The sequence below is a fragment of the Scleropages formosus genome, chromosome 13 (assembly GCF_900964775.1).
Source record: "Scleropages formosus chromosome 13, fSclFor1.1, whole genome shotgun sequence".
Lineage (NCBI taxonomy): Eukaryota > Metazoa > Chordata > Actinopteri > Osteoglossiformes > Osteoglossidae > Scleropages > Scleropages formosus.
Window position 1 is genome coordinate 29,282,273 of NC_041818.1, and position 18,673 is coordinate 29,300,945.

Consider the following 18,673-nt stretch of genomic DNA (forward strand, 5'->3'; position numbering starts at 1 on the left):
TGACATTTCGTGTCGCGCGGAAATAAACTCGAGCGGCCTCTCGGCGCTCTGCTCGGGAGCGGCGTCACCGGGAGCGGGCCGCCGCCGCTCCGGGTTCCAGGGGGGAGGAAATGCGCCGGCCAGCGAGGAAGCCGAGGAGAAGCCGAATTCATTTCGCAGCTCCGCAGCGCCGCGGCTCCCGCTCCTCGAGGCGCAAACGGTGACTTGTGCACAACCACAAGAGCCAGGTGACTTCTGCACGTTTTTATTGTTTCCGCTTAATGAGTTTTAAAGCAAGTTTATTGAACAAAATCTAAAGTGACTCAAAATATTCGACACAATCCTCCAAGTTGCTCTGCGAACGAAAACACGGCAAGTTCAGCCTAAAAATATTTCAAAAACATAGTAAAGCGGAATTGCAGAATATGCACTCTAAGTACTCTTCACAGCAGAACAAGAAAAGAACAAGATGAGAGATTTCAAGAGATTTAGAAACCAAGCAGAGTCGCGATGTATTAAGAGTCACTTTGTGGCTTTCGACACCAGTTAATGTGTGATGGGAAAATGAGAATAAAGAGACATAAATATCTTTGTAAATGTTATACTGTAAATCGATACATAGGAAATAATCAATATATATATATATATATATATATACTGTATAGTGTTTTATGTGAACTACAGCCATCTATACACACACACACACACACACGCGCACACAAACTGAGATCACGCAGTTCACCGCTCTGCAAACCGCAGCGTCACGTCCCGGCCGCACGGTCCCGGTCCTCACGACGCCCCTCCTGCCAGGACCACCGGGGGCGCCGCTGCTCCCGGGGTTGTCAGCTGGGGACAGACAGAAGCCAGCGTGACTCCTCGGCCCGGGGACGCCGTCGCCCTCACGCACGCACGCACGCCCCCCAACGTGACGACGACTCGGGGCCACACGCAAGCGCATGCAGCAAGTTTTGAAAATAAAGCTCTCTGGTCTTTCGTGTACGGAATGTTCAAGAACAGGGTCCCAGGAAGAGACAGGAAGCGTTCGCCGTTGTCACTCTTATTCCTTCCGACGCCCTTTGCTGACAGCAGGTCCTTCTGTGGAATTCCTCTTTTCTTACTCTCCCTCGTCGCGTCCTTTTCCGGCGATCGCAGTTATTGCTGTACGACTGAAGGGAAAGACCCTCACTGAGGGCCTCAGGAGCAACGGGAGGAGCCCTGGGGAGCAGAACGCGGTGCGGACGTCTGCCGATGCCACATTAGCTCCTCCTTCCACGCTCGTCTCGTCACACGCTGTTAGATTCTGCATGCTGGTGTGGTGTGACACACACACACACACACACACACAAACACACACACACACACACACACACGCCGAGCCCTGAAAGTCCACCTCGAGGTGTCGCTCGCAGCAGGAGGACAGCGAACGGAGAACGCGGACGGATGACGGGATGGGACAGAGAGCGGACAGGGACAATGGACAGCGGAGGGTGCGAATCGGGCCCGGCGCTCTCCTTTCTTTTCCCTCTCATCACCCCTCAAAGTCGCGGGTTCGAACGAACCTCAGCGTCACGAGCTCCACCCCAGAGCCGATTTCCTTGCGAACCGCTTGTTCCAGGAGCGAATGAATGAAAATTAAACGGAGGGACAGAGTGCAAAGGATGTGAACTGGAACATCAAGTTAACGCCCATCTACAAAGTTACTTATTATTAGTCATAAACTCACTTCGAGGTCTTTTTTAACCTAGAGGATGAGGGGGGGCACTGGCACTTGGACCTCCAGAGTTTTTTTTTTTTCCCTCTTGACCCTCAGTCGGGAGTTTTTTGTTCCTTTCCTCCGTGACCAGTAAACATACTTATAGCTTTAATACCTGCACGGACACCGTGTTACTCTAGTATCCAGTCAACTGTCCGATTTGTGTCTTTGTCTTATTAAGCCTTTGTTCAGCGCTCCGTGTCGCTGTGTGAGAAGAGCTCTGCGAAAATAAACCGAAGTGGAATTCGGCCACGAGAGCGGCTCTCCGCTCGTCCGGCGACTAGATGTACGTGTCACTCGCTCTCTTTTTCCCCAGAAACACAAGCTCGCGCGCGCTCCACTCCGACAGTCGACACGAGAAAGACGCTGCGTTTCACGCTTTTCTTCAGCCTTCCCGTTCCTTCGCCCTTTTTCTTCTCTTTCGCTCTGCGGGCCTTTCGTCGCGCATCGCCGTCCTTCGCCGCTCGCAAATCTGCTCGCAACACGGGAGCCCGCCGGCGGTTCTCCTCTCTCGTCACTTTCCGCCTCGGCCCGCAAAGGGCGGCGCCTCCGCCGCCGGACCGGCGCGCCTGTGCGACGGCGGACCTGCGGACGCCGCTCGGGCCGGCGAGGGGATGGAGACGAGCAGCGGTGCGCCGGGAGGAGAGGGGGTGGCTCCGTCACGCTTGCGAGCAGCAGCTGGCGTAACTGCGTACGTCGCACGTGTGGGGAGCGGATCGGGACCCTGAGCCGACTCTCGGCGTGCGTCACCGTGGTCTCCCGAGACTTTTTCGGCACTCGACCGGTCCGGCTGACCCGACCGTGCGGCTTCTTTTCCGCTCATCGCTTCCAGCGTCGTTCCGGCATCTCGCGCCACCGCGTCCCGTAGCCTCAGACGGTCGCCGCGAGGGTCAGTCGATCTGCCGTGTCGGCTTTCCTGCGGCACGACACCAAAGCGACCGAGCTGCCGGTGCCGGGGAGTCCGAGCGAGCGCCGTGCCGCGCGTTGTCGGTAAAACGAGAGGGCGGAAGGCGGAACCCGTAACGTCCCGTAATGACGGCAGAGCCCACACTCTCTACTCCCAACCAACAGCACAGCACAGTACAGCACAGCCGTTCTTCCTGCTCTAAAACCGACCGCAGGCAACAATGTATAAATATGATTTGTAGTTGTAAAAAAGGCCACTTTGCTTCTGGAAGAGAACAAGTTTAAATTGGCAGCGACTCGTAAAGCGCAGTTCTCAGCTGGCACTGGCGCTGGCACTCAGAGCCCCGGTGAGACGGAGCCACCAGCAGCACCTTTCCGTCCTGTAGGCCGCTTCACCGACACATCAGCTCGTTGCTGTGCGGAACGACATCCTGCGCACGCCCCCCCGTGTGGCTGCCGGGGGTCTGCCGGTCCCTGGAGGCCGGCGCGTTCAGAGGGCACAGCGAACCGGTACCGAGTCACGGGGACGAACAGACGGGTGGGAGGATGCGCGGGATGACGGACGGGTGGCGGACACACGGACAGGTGGCGGACACACGGTGGCTGCATCACCAGTTCATGATGCAGTTCCTGTTGAGGGTCATGAAGTACACCTGACTGCTGCCGCCCGAACGCACCGAGGCAAAGAACACCTGGGGGAGAGACAGAAGCGCCGAGTGTGGAACAGCGTGTAACGTACTCGTCTGTGCGTTGTGTGCAAGTGTGTGTCAGGATCTCCTTCCTACCTTGTCATTCCTCTCACACAGGAATTTGAGCCTTTGTGCCCTCTTGTGCATGAAGACGCCGTCCAGGTGGCCCGTCTCTACGGCACGGATCTCGATGGCCTTCTCGCCCCAGCCCATGATCTGATTTGAGCAGATGTAGGCTGTCGGGGCAACAGCGGGCCAATCACAACGTGGACACGCAACCGGGGAGACATAGCGTATAATCCCGAACAAGTCATTGGATGGTTGGCGGCAGCGTGAGGACACAGCGGTTCCGTCGGTGTGCTCCTCACCCACGGAGGTGGGCATCTCTCCCCACTGCAGCACCACATCCTTGATGATTCGCCCGTAGGTGTTGACGTAGACTCCCTCGTCTTCATAGCACACCAGCATCTCCATGCCGTCGGAGTTGGGCAGGAAGACGATGGCATGAGGCGTCACCTGGCTCTGGATCTGAATGCGGGGAGACGGTGGGTTGGGGGGCGGCTCACACTTACTCACACCCACGTGGTGCAGATCTATGTACGGTCTTCAAAAGCCCGCAGTGTTTGCTTTGTCAGTCGCGTCCCAAATGACAGCACCATGCAGCAAAGGCCACACTGAGGAATGAATAAGAATAGTAATGAATTCCTGCTCTGAACTAACGTTAAATAATTAAATCTGTTGGTGTTTAAAGGCTGGGGGGGGGGTCGCCCTGCGAAAGGAGAGGACGCAGGGTCCTTCACCACATCGTTACGGTTTGAAGCAAGGAGCCCGTCTCTGCTCCGCGACACCACCTCATCGGTAATCATCTGCGTTCGCACGTACTCGTACGGCAAACATTCTTCTCCGGCGACGTACAGCTCAGAGGACAGCAACACCTCCTTCCCAGTGCGCTCAGCCTCCATCCCCCATCTGCACAGTCACACCGGTACGGGCGGAACGGGTTAACGGGGAAACGATTCTTACAAAACAGACTCGGGAAGCGCTTACGGCTCGATCGGGATCGGAGGGGACAATGGGGAAGACAACTTCTAGTAGGGCGCTCAATCGTTACGAGTATCTCGTGGTGCTTTCGGGTCTTGCCAACGCCCCTTCGGTACGTCGATCTGTCACAAGCTAAGTGTTGAGGGAAATGATGAACCACCCGGTTTGATTCTACCTTCAGGATTTATTGTTCTTTTTATTGTATGAGTCGGGGTCCCCGGTGTGTCCTTCTATAGCGTCTAGGAAGCAGTACTGGGTATCAGCTACTCCCTTTCAGCTTTTACCTTATGTCACGTGAGCAACGCTAGCGCTCGACTTCTTACGCACATGCACCGGGATGTAGATGTCATAGTTGTTTCCAGAGTCGACGTCAATAGCGTGAAATCCAGCACAAGATCCATAGATGACCTTTAGTCTTTGACCCTCCTCCACTGTCAGATCAACCAGCAGAGGTTTGTGCGGCAGGTCAGCGAAGGACTTGCGGGAGAAAAAGGAGAAGGAGGTAAGGGAACGCGCGGGACGGAAGACGACACACGATTCTTGGAACTCGGCCGCCACGAATGAACCTTCACAAGGACGGCCAGGCTGAGCTTCCGCCGAGAGGCAGCCTACCTTGAAAGCCATGAACTTGTGATAGGGCTTCGGAGCCCAGGCGTAGACCTCCACGGCATTCTTCAGCGCAATCACCAGGAACTTGATTCTTTCGTATTTTACTGCAGGACGCCGAACACGGAAGGTCAGGGCCACGAAGTCACAACCGGACAGCCGTAGCTCTTCCTCGGAGCCCCGCTCGCTCGGCCTTCCCGCACTCACCCACTTTGTAGTGCACGCAGCCCTCCATTTCACCCACAGTGGTCCAGCCCTGTTTCTTCTCGACCTCAGGGTCGTTGTGCAGGATCTTGTTCCTCAGCCAGGACAGATAGTAAACGCGAACCTTGTTCTTCTTACCTGCGAGAGAGATCACCGCTTCACGCCCACGCAGCGTTTCGAAGGCATCGCGACTTGTACATTTGAAAACGGTTTCGATTTGTTAGAAGCGCTCATTTTCGAGAGAGTGCCAGGACTTAGGGAAGATCTCAGTAAAGAGCAGGGTCAAGGATCTAAGGCCGGAAGGAGCGCCGGGTGGAGTCAAGCGGACGGGGAAAGAGGGGCTCGCTGTGGGTGTGGTGCGGATGTGGCATGGACCTGAGATGGTAGTGAGCAGGTTGAGGCCCTCCAGCACATCCATCTGCTGGAAGCGGCGCGAGTTGATGAGGGGGTACACCTTTCCCTGGCCGCTACGGTCCAGCAGCTTCAGTCCGTTCTCCGTCCCGACCAGCAGGTTCACGCCTGCGGGGGATGTTAACGCGGCGCGTCACAGACAGTCTTTGCAGTCACAGCAAGCTGCTGTGTCGCGAGCATCGCCCTCACACGCGCGCACACTCACTTACCCCACAGCGCCGCACACAGGATCTCCGAGTTGAACCTCTTCTTGTACTTGCGAATCTCGGGGGTGTCGCTGTGGGGCCGAGCGTTGGCTGGGTTCACATTCACCACGGAACCCTTGCGAGCTTCCAGCTTCAGCTGATCGAACCTGCAGCTGAAGCCTAACAGACCACGTGCCACATGGAGTGAGCTCCTCAAACGGGAGTCGTGACGAGCAGCTCAGAGCTTCCCATGCCGACGTGATTATCAATTGTTTTTTCAGGTGGGGGACCAGTACTCTCAAGCCAAGGGACACCAGTTAATCTACTGTAATTTAAATAATTCTGAAAGCAAAAACTGTATCGCAAAAATGGGACGATAAAAATTCGGAAAAGACAGCGAGGACACAGGGAGCAGCAGCCGCAGTGGGACACAGGGCCCATTGTTGCCGCGCAGGGAGGCAAACGGAGGCCGATGCAGCTGAGAAGAGAGGAAGACGCGCGCGCGCGCACACACACACGCACACACGCTGAGGTCAGCAGCATCAGCAACATGATGCTTCCCGGCTACACAAGGCCCATTTGTGGCTGGAGTCCCGCGACACCGACTCACCCGACACCGAGATGGAATCGCCCACGCCCTCCTGGGACTGGTACATGCCAAGGTCCACGAAGGTGGTGAACGAAGACTTGCCGGACGCCTTGACCAGTCCCCTGGACTGATACTAACAGAAGGAAAGGGATGTTTCATTGACACATCTGTACTGCAGCGCCTGCTCCTCCCTGCCCTGCGCTGCGCTGCACTGCAGACACCCCACACACACACACACACACTTTCTGAACCGCTCATCCCATACGGGGTCGCGGGGAACCGGAGCCTACCCAGCAACTCGGGGAGTAAGGCCGGAGGGGGAGGGGACACACCTAGGACGGGACGCCAGTCCGTCACAAGGCACCCCAAGCGGGACTCGAACCCCAGACCCACCGAAGAGCAGGACCCGGTCCAACCCACTGCGCCACCGCACCCCCTACACCACATTCACATTGATTCACTTATGGGACACTTTTCTCCAAAGCGAGACACACTGTTTACCTCCTTACAATTACTAGCCCATTTATACACCTGGGTAATTTTACCGGAGCACTTCAAGCTAGCTAAAGGACCTTGCTCAAGGGTACTACAGCTGGAGGTGGGACTCGAACCTGCAACCTTTGGGTCCAAAGGCAGCAGCCGTAAGCACTGCGCTACCAGCTGCCCCAATGGACTCAGCAGGGAAGAGCGGTTCTGGATAAGGGAGACGTTGACTGTCCTGCTTTGAGACTCCCTGCCTGCCTGCCTGCCTGAGGACCAGTGTGGACACGGTCCTGAGCTCCTGCTCACGTCACACAAACCAAGTGTGCTGAGAAGCAGACATCGGGACGCTCTTTGACCGGGAGTAGGGAATAAAGACATCCATAGCAAGGAGGACAACTTTGACAGCAAAGACACCCTCAAGAAAAAGGACATCATAAACAGGAAAGACTGACGAGGACTCGCCACAAAGGGGCACAGAGACGGAGGCTGGCGGAGCGCAGAGACACACCGCAAGGGGCTGAAAAAGACAGAGGGACATGCAGGCAGCGGCAATGTGCTCACGTCAAAGGGCTGCGTCTCCGTGGGGGAGTGCGAAGGCTGCACCACGTCTGGGAGGTTGGTGTATCCATTCTGACTCCTCTTCTCTGGGGTCTGCCAACAACAGGGGACATTGCACACCGGACCTGTGGACATGGACTCCCACAGCCGTGTGCAGGAGAAGGCCCACGACACGCCGCTCAGGTCTAATACGCATGCATGTGGCCGAAATGTGCGCGGTGACCCGAGGCCCCCTTTTAAAAGTGGATGGCCAGTTTGGTCCAGTAACGCAGACAGCGTCCCGGTCCGCACTGGCCGTCGGGACGAAGGAGACGGAAATTAAAACATTTCGCTAATTTCGACAAGGCCCTGCACAGGCGGTGGGGTGGGGTGGGGTGGGGGGTGTGGTTTCAGGAACGCACTCACTCTCTGCGCTGGCATCATCTGGTCACCATAACCCCCTGCCTGAGCGTCCTCTTCGCCCTCGATGTCATGGACCACCATGGTACTGACGGAGTCAGAATCACCATCGCGAACGCTGGGGGATTTGGGGGGGGGGGGAGAAGGAAGCACAGCATGTGGGTTGGGGGGGAAACTACCATTTATCCAGACTTTTCTGTGACACTGTACAAATGTAAACGGGGGACACCGGATTAGCAGGACAAGAAAGACATGGACAGCCAGGAAAAAGACGGATGGATGCTGGATCAAAGCAGGCGAGAACTCGGACCAAACTTTGGACACGTCGAGAGGAGCCGGGACACTCTGGAAAAGACGGAAAGAAGAAGAGGAGGACGAGCAGCAGCCGGACGGACGGACTCGGTCGCAGCAACGGTGGACGCAGCCCTTCAACACCGGGGACGCACGTGGAGCGCAGGACGTTCCGAAAGGATTCCGCGTGCGTGGTCAACGGGACCGTGAGGAGACGCGGACCGGACGGCACCTACAAAGAACCCTCACCGCTCTGTGGGACTCTCCTCCTCGACTCCCTCTCCGCTCTCGCTCTCCTCGCTGCTCTCGCTGCTCTCCGAGGAAGACGAGTAGTCCATGGCTTTAGAGGGCGGCCGGGGGGTCTCCTCAGCGCGGTCCTTCGCATACGCCCCGCGGTCCTGGGTGGCACACAGGGAGCCGGTGAAGGTGGAGCGCGGTCCCAGTCTCTCTCTCACACACACACACACACACATGGAGGTACTGACCTCTCCTATAGCTCTCTTATAGCTCTGCAAGAGGAAGGAAGGAGAAAGAGAGGAACGGTCAGACCGGTGCAACAAGTGGTCAAGTGCTGTGGTGGAGCAGAAGGACCGTGAGAAGGAGCAGGAAGGAACGCTCGTGTTCAAGCGCGCGCAGAGCACACACAGACAGCACGACCGCGACACGAGGACACTGTGACACCGGGGGGCGTACCGCTGGGCGACCGGGCCGGGATGCGGTCCTCGACTCGCCCGCCTTGTGGTGTCTGTCTGGCGGCAGGACCGGGGACGAGTCCATCTTGGAGGAGGCTGAAGAAACAAAGAGACACACGCACACAGTTAGGGATGAAAGGTGTTCAAAGAGGAAGCGGTCAAATCATTTCTTCATCTCACGCACACACAAAAAGAGAGACGGGGAGTGAGAGGCACCCCCGCTGTACCCGGGATGCGATGCCTCTCCAGAGAGCCGGTCTGCGGAAGGTTGGACTCCAAGCCCACGCTCTCGGCCCGGTCCCAGCGGTCATTTCGGCTCAGGTCCGGGTTACTGGCGGCGAGACGGCGACAAGGGTGAATTCCAAACGACGGCATCAGTTCGCTCGACCACAGAGCCTCCACGAGCTCCTTTTCTCCCATGATGCACTCGAAGGCGCGAGGCGCCCGCACACCCACCTGGCCCTCGCGGGGTGCCTCATGCCGGTCAGCAGGTTGCTGCTCAGGGCCGCCGCCACGGAGGTCGTCCTCTGGGGCACCTGTGACAGGTGAGAGCGGTTCACCGCAGGACCGGGGACGCGGGACCCAGTGAGGCGTCCTCCACCGGTCTGTTATCCGAGCCCCGATTGCAAAGGGACGTACCGTAGTAAAGCTGGAGCGAAGCAGCTAAATAAAGGCAGCTGCCACAAAACCGATCATTACGCTTGTTTGGTCGTGAGGGCGGAGCCGTGAGACAGACAGCGGGGGGTGAGGGAGGGAGGGATTGAGGAATAGAGGAATGGAGAGAGGAATGGAGGGAGGAATGGAGGAATGCAGAGGCGGAGGGTTAGGGTGCCGAGCAGCACTGGGGCCAAGACTCTCCCACCTTAGGTGGCTGTTCCAACTCTTGCAGGCGGATCCAGGGCCCGCGGTCGTCCGTCAGCGGCCGGGAATAGGGAGCAGGGATCTCTGAGGTGGGGTCGGAGTTCTGGCGCACCAGCTCCCTGTGGGGGGCGGAGCGGGGGGAGGGGCCGGGGGCGGGGTCCTGGGTGGGGAAGGCAGACATGTTCTTAGTGGGCTGGTCGCAGAGCGACTGGGAGCGCGGGACGGGAGCCCCGTACGGCTTCAGGGGAACCAGGTGCGCCATCTGGCACTGAGGTGCCGTAAGCAGAGAGCGGCGACACGGCGGGCGACACGGCGGGCGACACGGCGGCGGAAAGGAGTCGTCGGGAAGCGGGAGAGCCGAGTCCCAGGGGCGGCAGTTCAGGAGGGAGGGGGGGCAGGAAGGAGAGAAGAGCACAGAAGAAAGGAAAGGGTTAACAGCTTAAAACTTGACGCACCTGAGGGCCCGCTGAGTCTAACGCACCTGCTTGTCTTATAGAAACTAGCTGCCATTATATTCACAGCGCCTTAAAGGGAATCACATGCAGAAGGACAGCACCTCTGCTTTCATACCCTCCCCGCTGCCCCATCGCCCTCCGAATGCCCTCCCCCGACACCCCACCTTGCCCTGTCCCTGGGGTTCGGCAGCCCTTCGCATGGGCGGGGTCCGGGCGCCCTGCGGCGCGCCCGATCGGCCGGCGGATTCGGCCCGAGACCGGATGGCGGTGTCGGACACGGTGGCGCACATGTTGGGCGAGCCCTGTCTCTTCGCCTTACCGCGCTCTTCCACCTGCGGGGCGAAACGCGTGACGCGTCACGGGCTGCTGTGGTTTGGGTGGGGGGGTTGGGGGGGGTTGGGCGTGACACCGGCTCAGAAGCCGCTACCCAAAGCGTAAGACGGGAGCACCTCGCGCGCCCAACCGGGCTTGTTGCCGGGCTCCAGGTTCTTGCCGTAGTGGTACAGCTGGGACTTCCTGTCCGGCTGCTGCTGCTGCTGCTGCTGCTGCTGCTGCTGCAGAGACATGAGGAAAGCGTGTTCCTGCTGCAGCTGCCTCTGCAGGCGCTCCGACTGCCGCTGCTCCTCCAGCTGCTTGCGCTTGTACTCCTGGTGCGAGCAAGAGAGAGAGAGTGAGGGGGCAAGAGAGAGAGGGCAAGAGTGAGAAAGAGAGAGTGAGAGGGCGAGCGAGAGAGAGAGAACACAGCAGAGGTGGCGTCGTTCGGCCGCACCGCTCGCTCATCACCTCGTGTGGCAATGCTGCTGAGGATTGTGGGTAGGTTACCATGAGCAGAGCCTGCTCCTGGAGCAGCTGCTGCTGCAGAACCTCCAGCTGCCGCTGTTCTTCCTCTAACTTGTGTCTGATGAACTCCTGAGAAAGACGGACGAGAGGAGAGGAGAGGAGAGGAGAGGAGAGAAGCGAGTCCCCGATTACCATGATCTTACTGCGGAACAGGTGGTCATACTGTAGCCGTGGGGTAAACAGACAAGCGCTTCGAGAGAAGATATCTCTGCTACATGGGGACTTCGGTTTTTCGCCTGCTGCCATGGTAACCGTACACTTCCATCCTGGCTACCGTGCACCGCGCGCACACGCACTCGTCTCCCAGAGGGGCCCTGGCAGCGGGGTACCTGCTCCCGCTCGGCCATCCTCCTGTCTTCGTCCTTGCGCAGGTCGTCCAGCCTGCGACGGGGACCCTTGTCCCGCTCCTTCCTCTGTTGCTGCATCGGGGGGACGATGGGAGACGGGATGGAGTGAGTCACGAGCACAAGGAGCACGAGGCTTGAGCTGCGGAGCTCAGTGTGAAACGGCGGCTGTTGCTGAAGTGAAGCGTGCGCACGCACACGCACACACACACACGCGCGCACATCGTGCTCACATTAGCGTGTTACTGCGTCATAATGGAGAACCCAGTGAATCATGTCTGCAGGACATCAATACACAGAAACACAAGATTTTACCACAGTAAGAGGACAGCAATGACAGCAAAGGTGTGACTTTTCTATCTACAGGACCTAGTCACTCCCTACACCCCCAGTGAGCTCCTAGACCTCTGACCGCTCGGTCGTCCTGCCCACGAGGGTCCAACATCCACAGTCTGTAGGTCCTCAGTCTCGTCCCCAGAGTGGTGGAATGAGCTCCCTGTGTCCCTCAGAGCTGCTGAATCCCTGCCACACTGAAGAAGGGTCTGAAACCCATCTCTTTGAGAGCCACTTCTCTCCTGATCTCCAGACAGATCCATCAACGAGTCCAACACCATCTGCTTCGAATATCTACGTATTTGCTATTTGAATGGCACTTGTATAGGAGCTACTGGCAGGATGTGAACCAGCAACATGGTGGTGTCAGATACACAAGCCGTGTGTCCACAGTCCTGTGTGTGTGTCCACCTAAAGCTCTTTCGAGTCACTTTGGAGGGAAGCGTCCAAGTGTTGTGGTGCAAAGCTCACAGCACACTGGACATGTCCAGCAGGGACGTGAAGCTGGTCTCACCTCCTCCAGGCGGCGCCGCTGCTCCTTCTGCTCCTCGATGCGCTTCTGCCGGTCGTGCAGCAGCTGGCGCTTGTGCTCCTCGGGGTCGCGGCGCTGGGCGGCCAGTTGGGCGTGTTGTCGCTTCTGGGCCTCCGAGCGCTCCTTGTTCTCCTTCTGCAGGCGCAGGAAGTCCCTCCTGAGCGTCGATTCGCCCGGCACGTTCAGGATGGAGCTGCGTGTGCGGAGACGTTGGACACGGTCAGAGAGGGCGGTCGGTCCACCGGCACCTCGGCATCGAGACAAGCGGCGGTGCCGGCCAACTTAGCGGCAGGGTTAGGGTTTGGGGTTACGGTTTCGGGTTTGAGGTTAGGGGTTAAAGGTTAGGGTTTAAAGGTTAGGGCTTAAGGGTTAGGATTTGGGGTTTAGGGTTAGGGGTCAAGGGTTACCTGGACTCGCGCTCGTCTCCCCGGCGGTTCTCGTCCTCGTCCTCGCTGCCGCTGTACTCGTACTCGGTCTCCTCTGCGGACACGGACACGGACACGGCTCACGGACTCGCCTCGCAGACTAACGCGGAGAGGCGGCGCGAGGCCGGGACGCTCGACCCTCACCCTTCTCGCCCCTCTTCTTGCGCGTGCGGTCGATGTGGTCCTTCAGCTGGATGCGCACCTGCCTCTCGGTCGGCTGCTCCCGGATGAACGAGTGTTTCAGCAGCTGCTCCGTGGACGGTCGGCTCGCGTACGTCTTCACCAGGCAGCCCTCGATGAAGTCCACAAACTTCTTGGACCTGCGGGACGGGAGGAGCTACACGCTGCGCACACACGCGGCCCACGTCCACTGTACGCACTCGGAGACGCACACGCACAGACGCTAGACTTTCTCACACGCACACACACACACAGAGGTCTCACCATTTCTTGGACTTGAGTTTGGGTGGCGGGTTGCGTGGGATGAGGAACAGGGCTCTCATGGGATGCATGTCGCACAGCGCTGGCAGGGGAACAGCAGCTCCCATGAGTCTGTGGGGCCCTCATGTTGGACATGTCCCCCGTGTGACCAAAGGACAACTGAACTTGTGACTCTGTGGTCACACATGACTGAACCAGAAATGTGAGCGACAAGCAAGGTGGTGTGTGTGTGTGTGTGTGTGTGTGTGTGTGTGTGTGTGCACATGCAGCAGGGCTTCTTTACACCACTGTGGTCATCAGCGTCACTCTGTCTCACTGAGGTGTCCAAAAGGAAAAAAAAACACAAAGCAAACACGCCAAGGATGCGTGACCAATGGCAGCACGACACACACGTGACCGAGTCCAGGGGAACCACCGACGACCGCGTTCATGAGGCTCCGCCCACCTGCACATGAGCTCCTCGCCCTCATATGAAGGGAGCAGCGAGAAGACGGGACGCCGCGCACAGCTCACCGCACTGACGTTACTTGTGTTCACGGGACACATTTTACCCTGTTAATCGACTCAAAGTTACTGACCCTTTTATACAGCTGGGTCATTTTACTGCGGTAATTCAGGGTAAGCGCCATTCTCAAGGCTACTACGGCCGGAGGTGGGACTCGAACCCGTGACCTTGGGCTCCAAAGACAGCAGCTGTAACCAGAAGACTAGCAGCTGCCCCGTATTTGTGGCCACACAGAAATATCGATGCGAAAGCGACGCTGTGTGTTTGGCAGCGCCGCGGCGGCGCGTCGGAAAGGTGGGTGCACTCACGCGGCGCCCCCTCCGCCATCTCCAGGGCCGTGATGCCCAGGGACCAGATGTCGCTCTGCGGGACGGAACACACACAGGGGTCACAAGGCTCCTCTGACGGGGGGGGAAGCGCAGCCACGCCGCGCGCACGCACACACACACACACACACACACACACACACACACACACTGGCGCACTGCAGCGCCGCCGCACCCGGTAGTCGTAGGTCGAGTCGGGATTCTCGTCACAGGCGATGACCTCGGGCGCCATCCAGTAGGGAGTGCCGATGAAGGTGTTCCTCCGGCCCACGGTGCGGTCCAGCTGGGCGCTGACCCCAAAATCCACTGGGGGGGCAGAAAGGACCAGCGTCACGCCACAGCCCCTGCGCATGCGCGCGCACACACACACACACACACACTGCGCCGGTTTGTCTCTCACCTAACTTAACCTCTGCATTCTCCGTCAGCAGCACGTTCTGACCCTTGATGTCCCTGTGAATGACCTTGTGGGCATGGAGATGAGACAGACCCTGTACGCGCACACACACACACACACACACACACAAAGTGGGTGAGTCTCTTATCACGCACCGGGCACCGTATGACACAGAGAGGCGACCTGTTGCCTGCCGCCTGCCGCCTGCCGCCTGCCGCTCTCTCACCCGCAGGATCTCCCTGCAGATGTAGGCGATCCAGTCCTCCTTCAGGCAGTTCCCCTTGGTGTTCTTCACCAGGTCGGTGACCGAACCGGCGCCACAGAACTCCATCACCAGCTGAGGAACACAGGCGACGGGAGCAACGGGAGCAACGTGAGCGGGGGGTCCGACGGGGTGCGCCGACAGAGGGCGGTCCTTCGGCGCCCCGCCGCACAAGTACAGACCCAGAGCTGGTCGTCGTGTCCCGGGGGGCTCTTCTTCACGAAGGCACCGTAGTAGGTGGCGATGTTACGGTGATGACTGTACTTCTTGAGCATGTTGATCTCCGCCTTGATCTCCTCCTCCTCCTCCTCGGTCACATCCATGACCTTGATGGCGGCCAGCTGTCCGGTTTTCACGTGGCGGCCCTGAGGGAGGAGGAACCGTGAGAGGCCGGCTCCGGCCAGGAGGGGGCGCCCCGCTCGCCGCCGGGGCTCCGGAGGACCCTCGAACCCCCGCCCGCCCGCCCGCCCCCCAGGTCGGTTCGACCAGCCCCCGGGTGCGGTCCGTACGTTGCGCGGCCGGGTCATACCGACCGCTCACCGTGCCAGCGCCGTGGCTTTTTACAGAGCGCTTTTCCGTCCGTCCGTCCAAGCGACGGGGCCGAGACGCCGCGTGGAAGCGCGACCGTGGCGCCATCCGGACGCCCCTCGGTGTCAGGACGGGTCCTTCGAAGCGCTCACCTTGTACACCTGGCCGTAGGTGCCGTTCCCCACGACCTCGACGAGCTCGAAGATCCCCGCTGGGTCCTGGAAGCAGCAGAAAGTATCAAGAGAGGCAGACAGAGCAACGCACACCACATGAGTGCCCAGCACACACTAAGGGGCGACATGAATTGAAGTGACATTTACGCTGACGTTTATTTATTGATCGGAGTGTTATGAGCCCACACACCTTATTCACCGCGGTGACTTACACTGCTGACGAGGGGTCACTCGTGCGTACGTCAGTGGAACACACACACACCACACACTGTGGGGGAACCTGAACAGCGTGTCACAAAGTCACAAAGCCACAAAGTGACACTGTGCTCTCAGGGACCTCATGCGCACTGCAGTACAGGAGTGTGCGTCACTGGGAACAAATGAAAAATGGAAGGTGAAAAATACGGACCCGGTGGCAGACTTTCCTCCATGTACAAAGTCTCTTCATCGAAAATTTCGCTACAGCGGCTCGTCACTTTTCATGCCCGACCTTTGAATTACGGAGCAAGAAAACCGTACGACGAAAGTGATCCGAACCGCGCGCGAAGAATGTACCGGAGTCGCGCGTCTGCGCGCACATCTCTCCGGTGCGAGTGTTCCCTGAAGAAAAGGTGTGAAATCCCAGAGCGGCGTCTGCCCGTCAGCCGTACCGGGGGCGTCGGCGACCTCGGTGAGCGCGGAGACAGCGGAACTACCAGCAGGAAGAGTTTCCATGCTTGCTCGGGTATCCACGTGCATTTCGGCAGCAGGGCGCAGTTTCAGGAAGTTGTTCACAATGTGCTCGTTGTCCCCGCGTGGGCCGTTGCTCATCCTGCGCAGAACTGATCAGGTTAAAGAAGCGGGAATTACCCCAGATTTACCCCCATTTACCCCACGTTTCGTGCTGAAATGACGACACGCCGACAGTTAGAGTTTTACTGCTATCTGAGAAAATTGTTTTGGGCTTTTCGGAGGGGCTGGGAGCACATCAACGTCCTCCCCGGTCATCGTAGCGGGAAAGAGGCTTTCGGTGCTGCAAATGTCGAAATCCACACCGTTTTCAGCAACACATCGGTATATGCGTATGTATATTACGAGTGTGTCCCACTGGCACAAACGCGAGGAGGAGAAATGAATGGAGACAAACACACACTGGCATACTGCAGGTACGAAACACACCCTCCGGCTCTGCTCACGGTGCACTGGCTGGCTGATGCGCTAAGAACTCCTTGTGAACCCCCCCCCCTCACACACACACACACACACACACACACACACACACACACACACACACACACTCTCTCTCTCTCAGCTGTGGGCGGACGGGTAGGTGCCTCGCTTTCACACGTACTGCGTAATCATTCCTCTGCGTTGTTCCAAAAATACACCCCAGCCTCCGATGGTGTTTGTTTATTTCTCTGCAGGAGCAGGAACGCGAGAGAGAGACTGTGTGTGCGCGTGTGCGCGTACTAGTTCGGTGGGATGTGGGGGTCATGGACAAATGCGACGGTGGATCTCTGAAGAGCGACTTCCAGGGCGCAGCAGATGAAGGTGCACAGAGATGGACTGGAGGTGAACAGAAGGTCCACAGAAGGAAGAGACTCAGCAGCGAACCCACGATTAGAGGAGAGATTTGAGTGGAGTTACATCACCGGTCACACCTTGGACATCCAGGACAGCGGGGAGGACAGGGAGTCTGCAGAGCGAAGGGGACGCTCTCTGGAGTGTTGCGTCCCCAAGGAGGGACTCGGCTCCATGTGCGGAGGGAACAACAGGAACTCATTTCTGCTCTCTGCCCCTGAGGGTGGGGCGCCTGAGCCTCAGCTCTATGGAGACTTTGTGGAGACTTGTCGACTCATTTCCACACACACACACACACACACACACACACACACACACACACACACACACACACACACACACTCCTGCGTCAGGCATTTCAAAACAAGATGGAAGTGTGACCGTCGCCTGATCATTGGCAAAGTCACAAGCCGGGGCAGGTGGTGTGTGTGTGTGTGTGTGTGTGTGTGTGTGTGTGCATGCCTGCATGCTCAGCTGGTTTCGCCATGAGACCACGATAAGCGCTCCTGGGCAGTAACACCACTGTGGAGGGTCTCGCTAAGCCTGTTTGACAAGATCTTCAGGCCAATGAGCAAACGTCCCACACACCTCCGCTCTCTCCAACTCTTCACGATCAACTTCAGAAACGTGGTAAATAAGCGGTACCGTGACCAAGGCTCATTAACATGTGTCTGTGGGGGACAACACACTCGGCACGCAGTCACCACATTGTGCATTTCGGATGACGGGAACTTCCTGAGCATATTCCGAAAGGCCTTCAGATGTGCAGCAGTGGACATGTTTCTTTCTTGTAAACACTGTGTGTGTGTGTGTGTGTGTGTGTGTGTGTGTGTGGAAGAGAGAGACGGCAGTACAGGAGAATTAGTTTTATTGATCCTTTCAGTCAAAGACCCTGGACGCTCTGCATCAAGCTTCTCGAACACAAGGTCCAGCCAGAGAGACGTGGCTCGGGTTCGAGGCCCCGGGACCGAACCGCAGCAGGAGTCCAAGGTCCTCAGCCGGTGACAGGTAGAGGCCCACGGTGCGGCTACATCGTGGAGATCCCAGCAGAAGGGATGCGGAGGGATGTGAACTCAGAAGGGGATGCAATGTATTGGAACCCGCAACTTCCTGTCAACTGCATTCGACACAGAAACGGTCCAGTTCATCCAGTGAAACGGTGACCGTGTATCAAAGTGAGCGAGGAAATCCAAAAGAAAAGAAAAGAGTGCATTTCTTGGGCGTTCGAACCCCGTGACCGCAGTTGCCGTCCGGGGACGCGGACCCGGCCGAACACTCGCGGTTCATCGTCCCGCAAGCCGAACCGCAACGAAAACGGGGTTAGCGAAGGAAGCGTGAGCAGAGGGCCCCAGGGGCATGAGGGCAGTGTGCTGAGGACCCCCACCGAGGAGCACAAGATACAGGTGCTGTGGGGGGGGGGATATGCTACAGTCAACCGGTCAGGTCAGTCACCATCCTCACAGGCAAACAGCGTAACTGTAACCGTAACCCTAATCCACGGGTCACATTTAGCCAGCTACAAATAGGTGAGGGAAGAAAATGCAATAAAAAAAAAAAACGAACCGTCAAATGCCCGTAGCTTCACAAATTCATAACTTCACCATCGTAATATGAGCAACCGGTGTATGTTGCATAAGCATCATGTTTGAAAATCAGTTGGGCCCAGTGAGTCATAGGCTCACTAGTCGGGTTCCCTGTGCCCGAGTATGAAGAAAAGGCACAAAAGTTAAACTATGGTATCAATTTATAGCTCAACAGTTTGTTCTGTAAGCAGCTAGAGGCAGCTAGAGGCAGCTAGAGGCAGCGCACGGCCGTCAGAGCGGACGTCGCAACCAGACTCCATGCGTGGAAAGAGGCCAAAGACGGGAGGACGCAGCACAGCCACTGCCAGTGTTCCCGAGGACG

The 18,673-nt window shown here is 57.9% G+C and overlaps 1 protein-coding gene across 4 annotated transcripts in view; it reads right to left on the reverse strand.

Annotated features, from left to right (window-relative positions):
* Positions 1–228: 228 nt before the first annotated feature.
* LOC108923091 (misshapen-like kinase 1) overlaps positions 229–18,673 on the reverse strand; it is a 20,062-nt gene continuing 1,617 nt past the window's right edge. Inside the window, exons 3-33 of one of the 4 annotated variants that reach the window (XM_029257440.1) lie at positions 15,188–15,253; positions 14,690–14,872; positions 14,472–14,582; positions 14,249–14,339; positions 14,024–14,154; positions 13,831–13,885; positions 13,021–13,099; positions 12,721–12,896; positions 12,559–12,631; positions 12,134–12,344; positions 11,272–11,361; positions 10,886–11,011; positions 10,552–10,749; positions 10,267–10,434; positions 9,649–9,915; positions 9,243–9,322; positions 9,014–9,117; positions 8,788–8,882; positions 8,580–8,603; positions 8,344–8,492; positions 7,810–7,921; positions 7,408–7,497; positions 6,385–6,496; positions 5,799–5,954; positions 5,554–5,697; positions 5,182–5,316; positions 4,981–5,081; positions 4,696–4,845; positions 3,696–3,855; positions 3,424–3,563; positions 229–3,330 (exon numbers count right to left, since the gene is read on the reverse strand). In XM_029257440.1, coding sequence (XP_029113273.1) covers positions 3,247–3,330; positions 3,424–3,563; positions 3,696–3,855; positions 4,696–4,845; positions 4,981–5,081; positions 5,182–5,316; positions 5,554–5,697; positions 5,799–5,954; positions 6,385–6,496; positions 7,408–7,497; positions 7,810–7,921; positions 8,344–8,492; positions 8,580–8,603; positions 8,788–8,882; positions 9,014–9,117; positions 9,243–9,322; positions 9,649–9,915; positions 10,267–10,434; positions 10,552–10,749; positions 10,886–11,011; positions 11,272–11,361; positions 12,134–12,344; positions 12,559–12,631; positions 12,721–12,896; positions 13,021–13,099; positions 13,831–13,885; positions 14,024–14,154; positions 14,249–14,339; positions 14,472–14,582; positions 14,690–14,872; positions 15,188–15,253 — 3,861 coding nt within the window. In that variant the 3' untranslated portion in view covers positions 229–3,246. Of the gene's footprint in view, positions 3,331–3,423; positions 3,564–3,695; positions 4,002–4,695; positions 4,846–4,980; positions 5,082–5,181; positions 5,317–5,553; positions 5,698–5,798; positions 5,955–6,384; positions 6,497–7,407; positions 7,498–7,809; positions 7,922–8,343; positions 8,604–8,787; positions 8,883–9,013; positions 9,118–9,242; positions 9,323–9,648; positions 9,916–10,266; positions 10,435–10,551; positions 10,750–10,885; positions 11,012–11,271; positions 11,362–12,133; positions 12,345–12,558; positions 12,632–12,720; positions 12,897–13,020; positions 13,100–13,830; positions 13,886–14,023; positions 14,155–14,248; positions 14,340–14,471; positions 14,583–14,689; positions 14,873–15,187; positions 15,254–18,673 lie in introns of those variants that run through there. The other 3 variants (XM_029257438.1, XM_029257437.1, XM_029257439.1) reach the window with 3 other exon arrangements.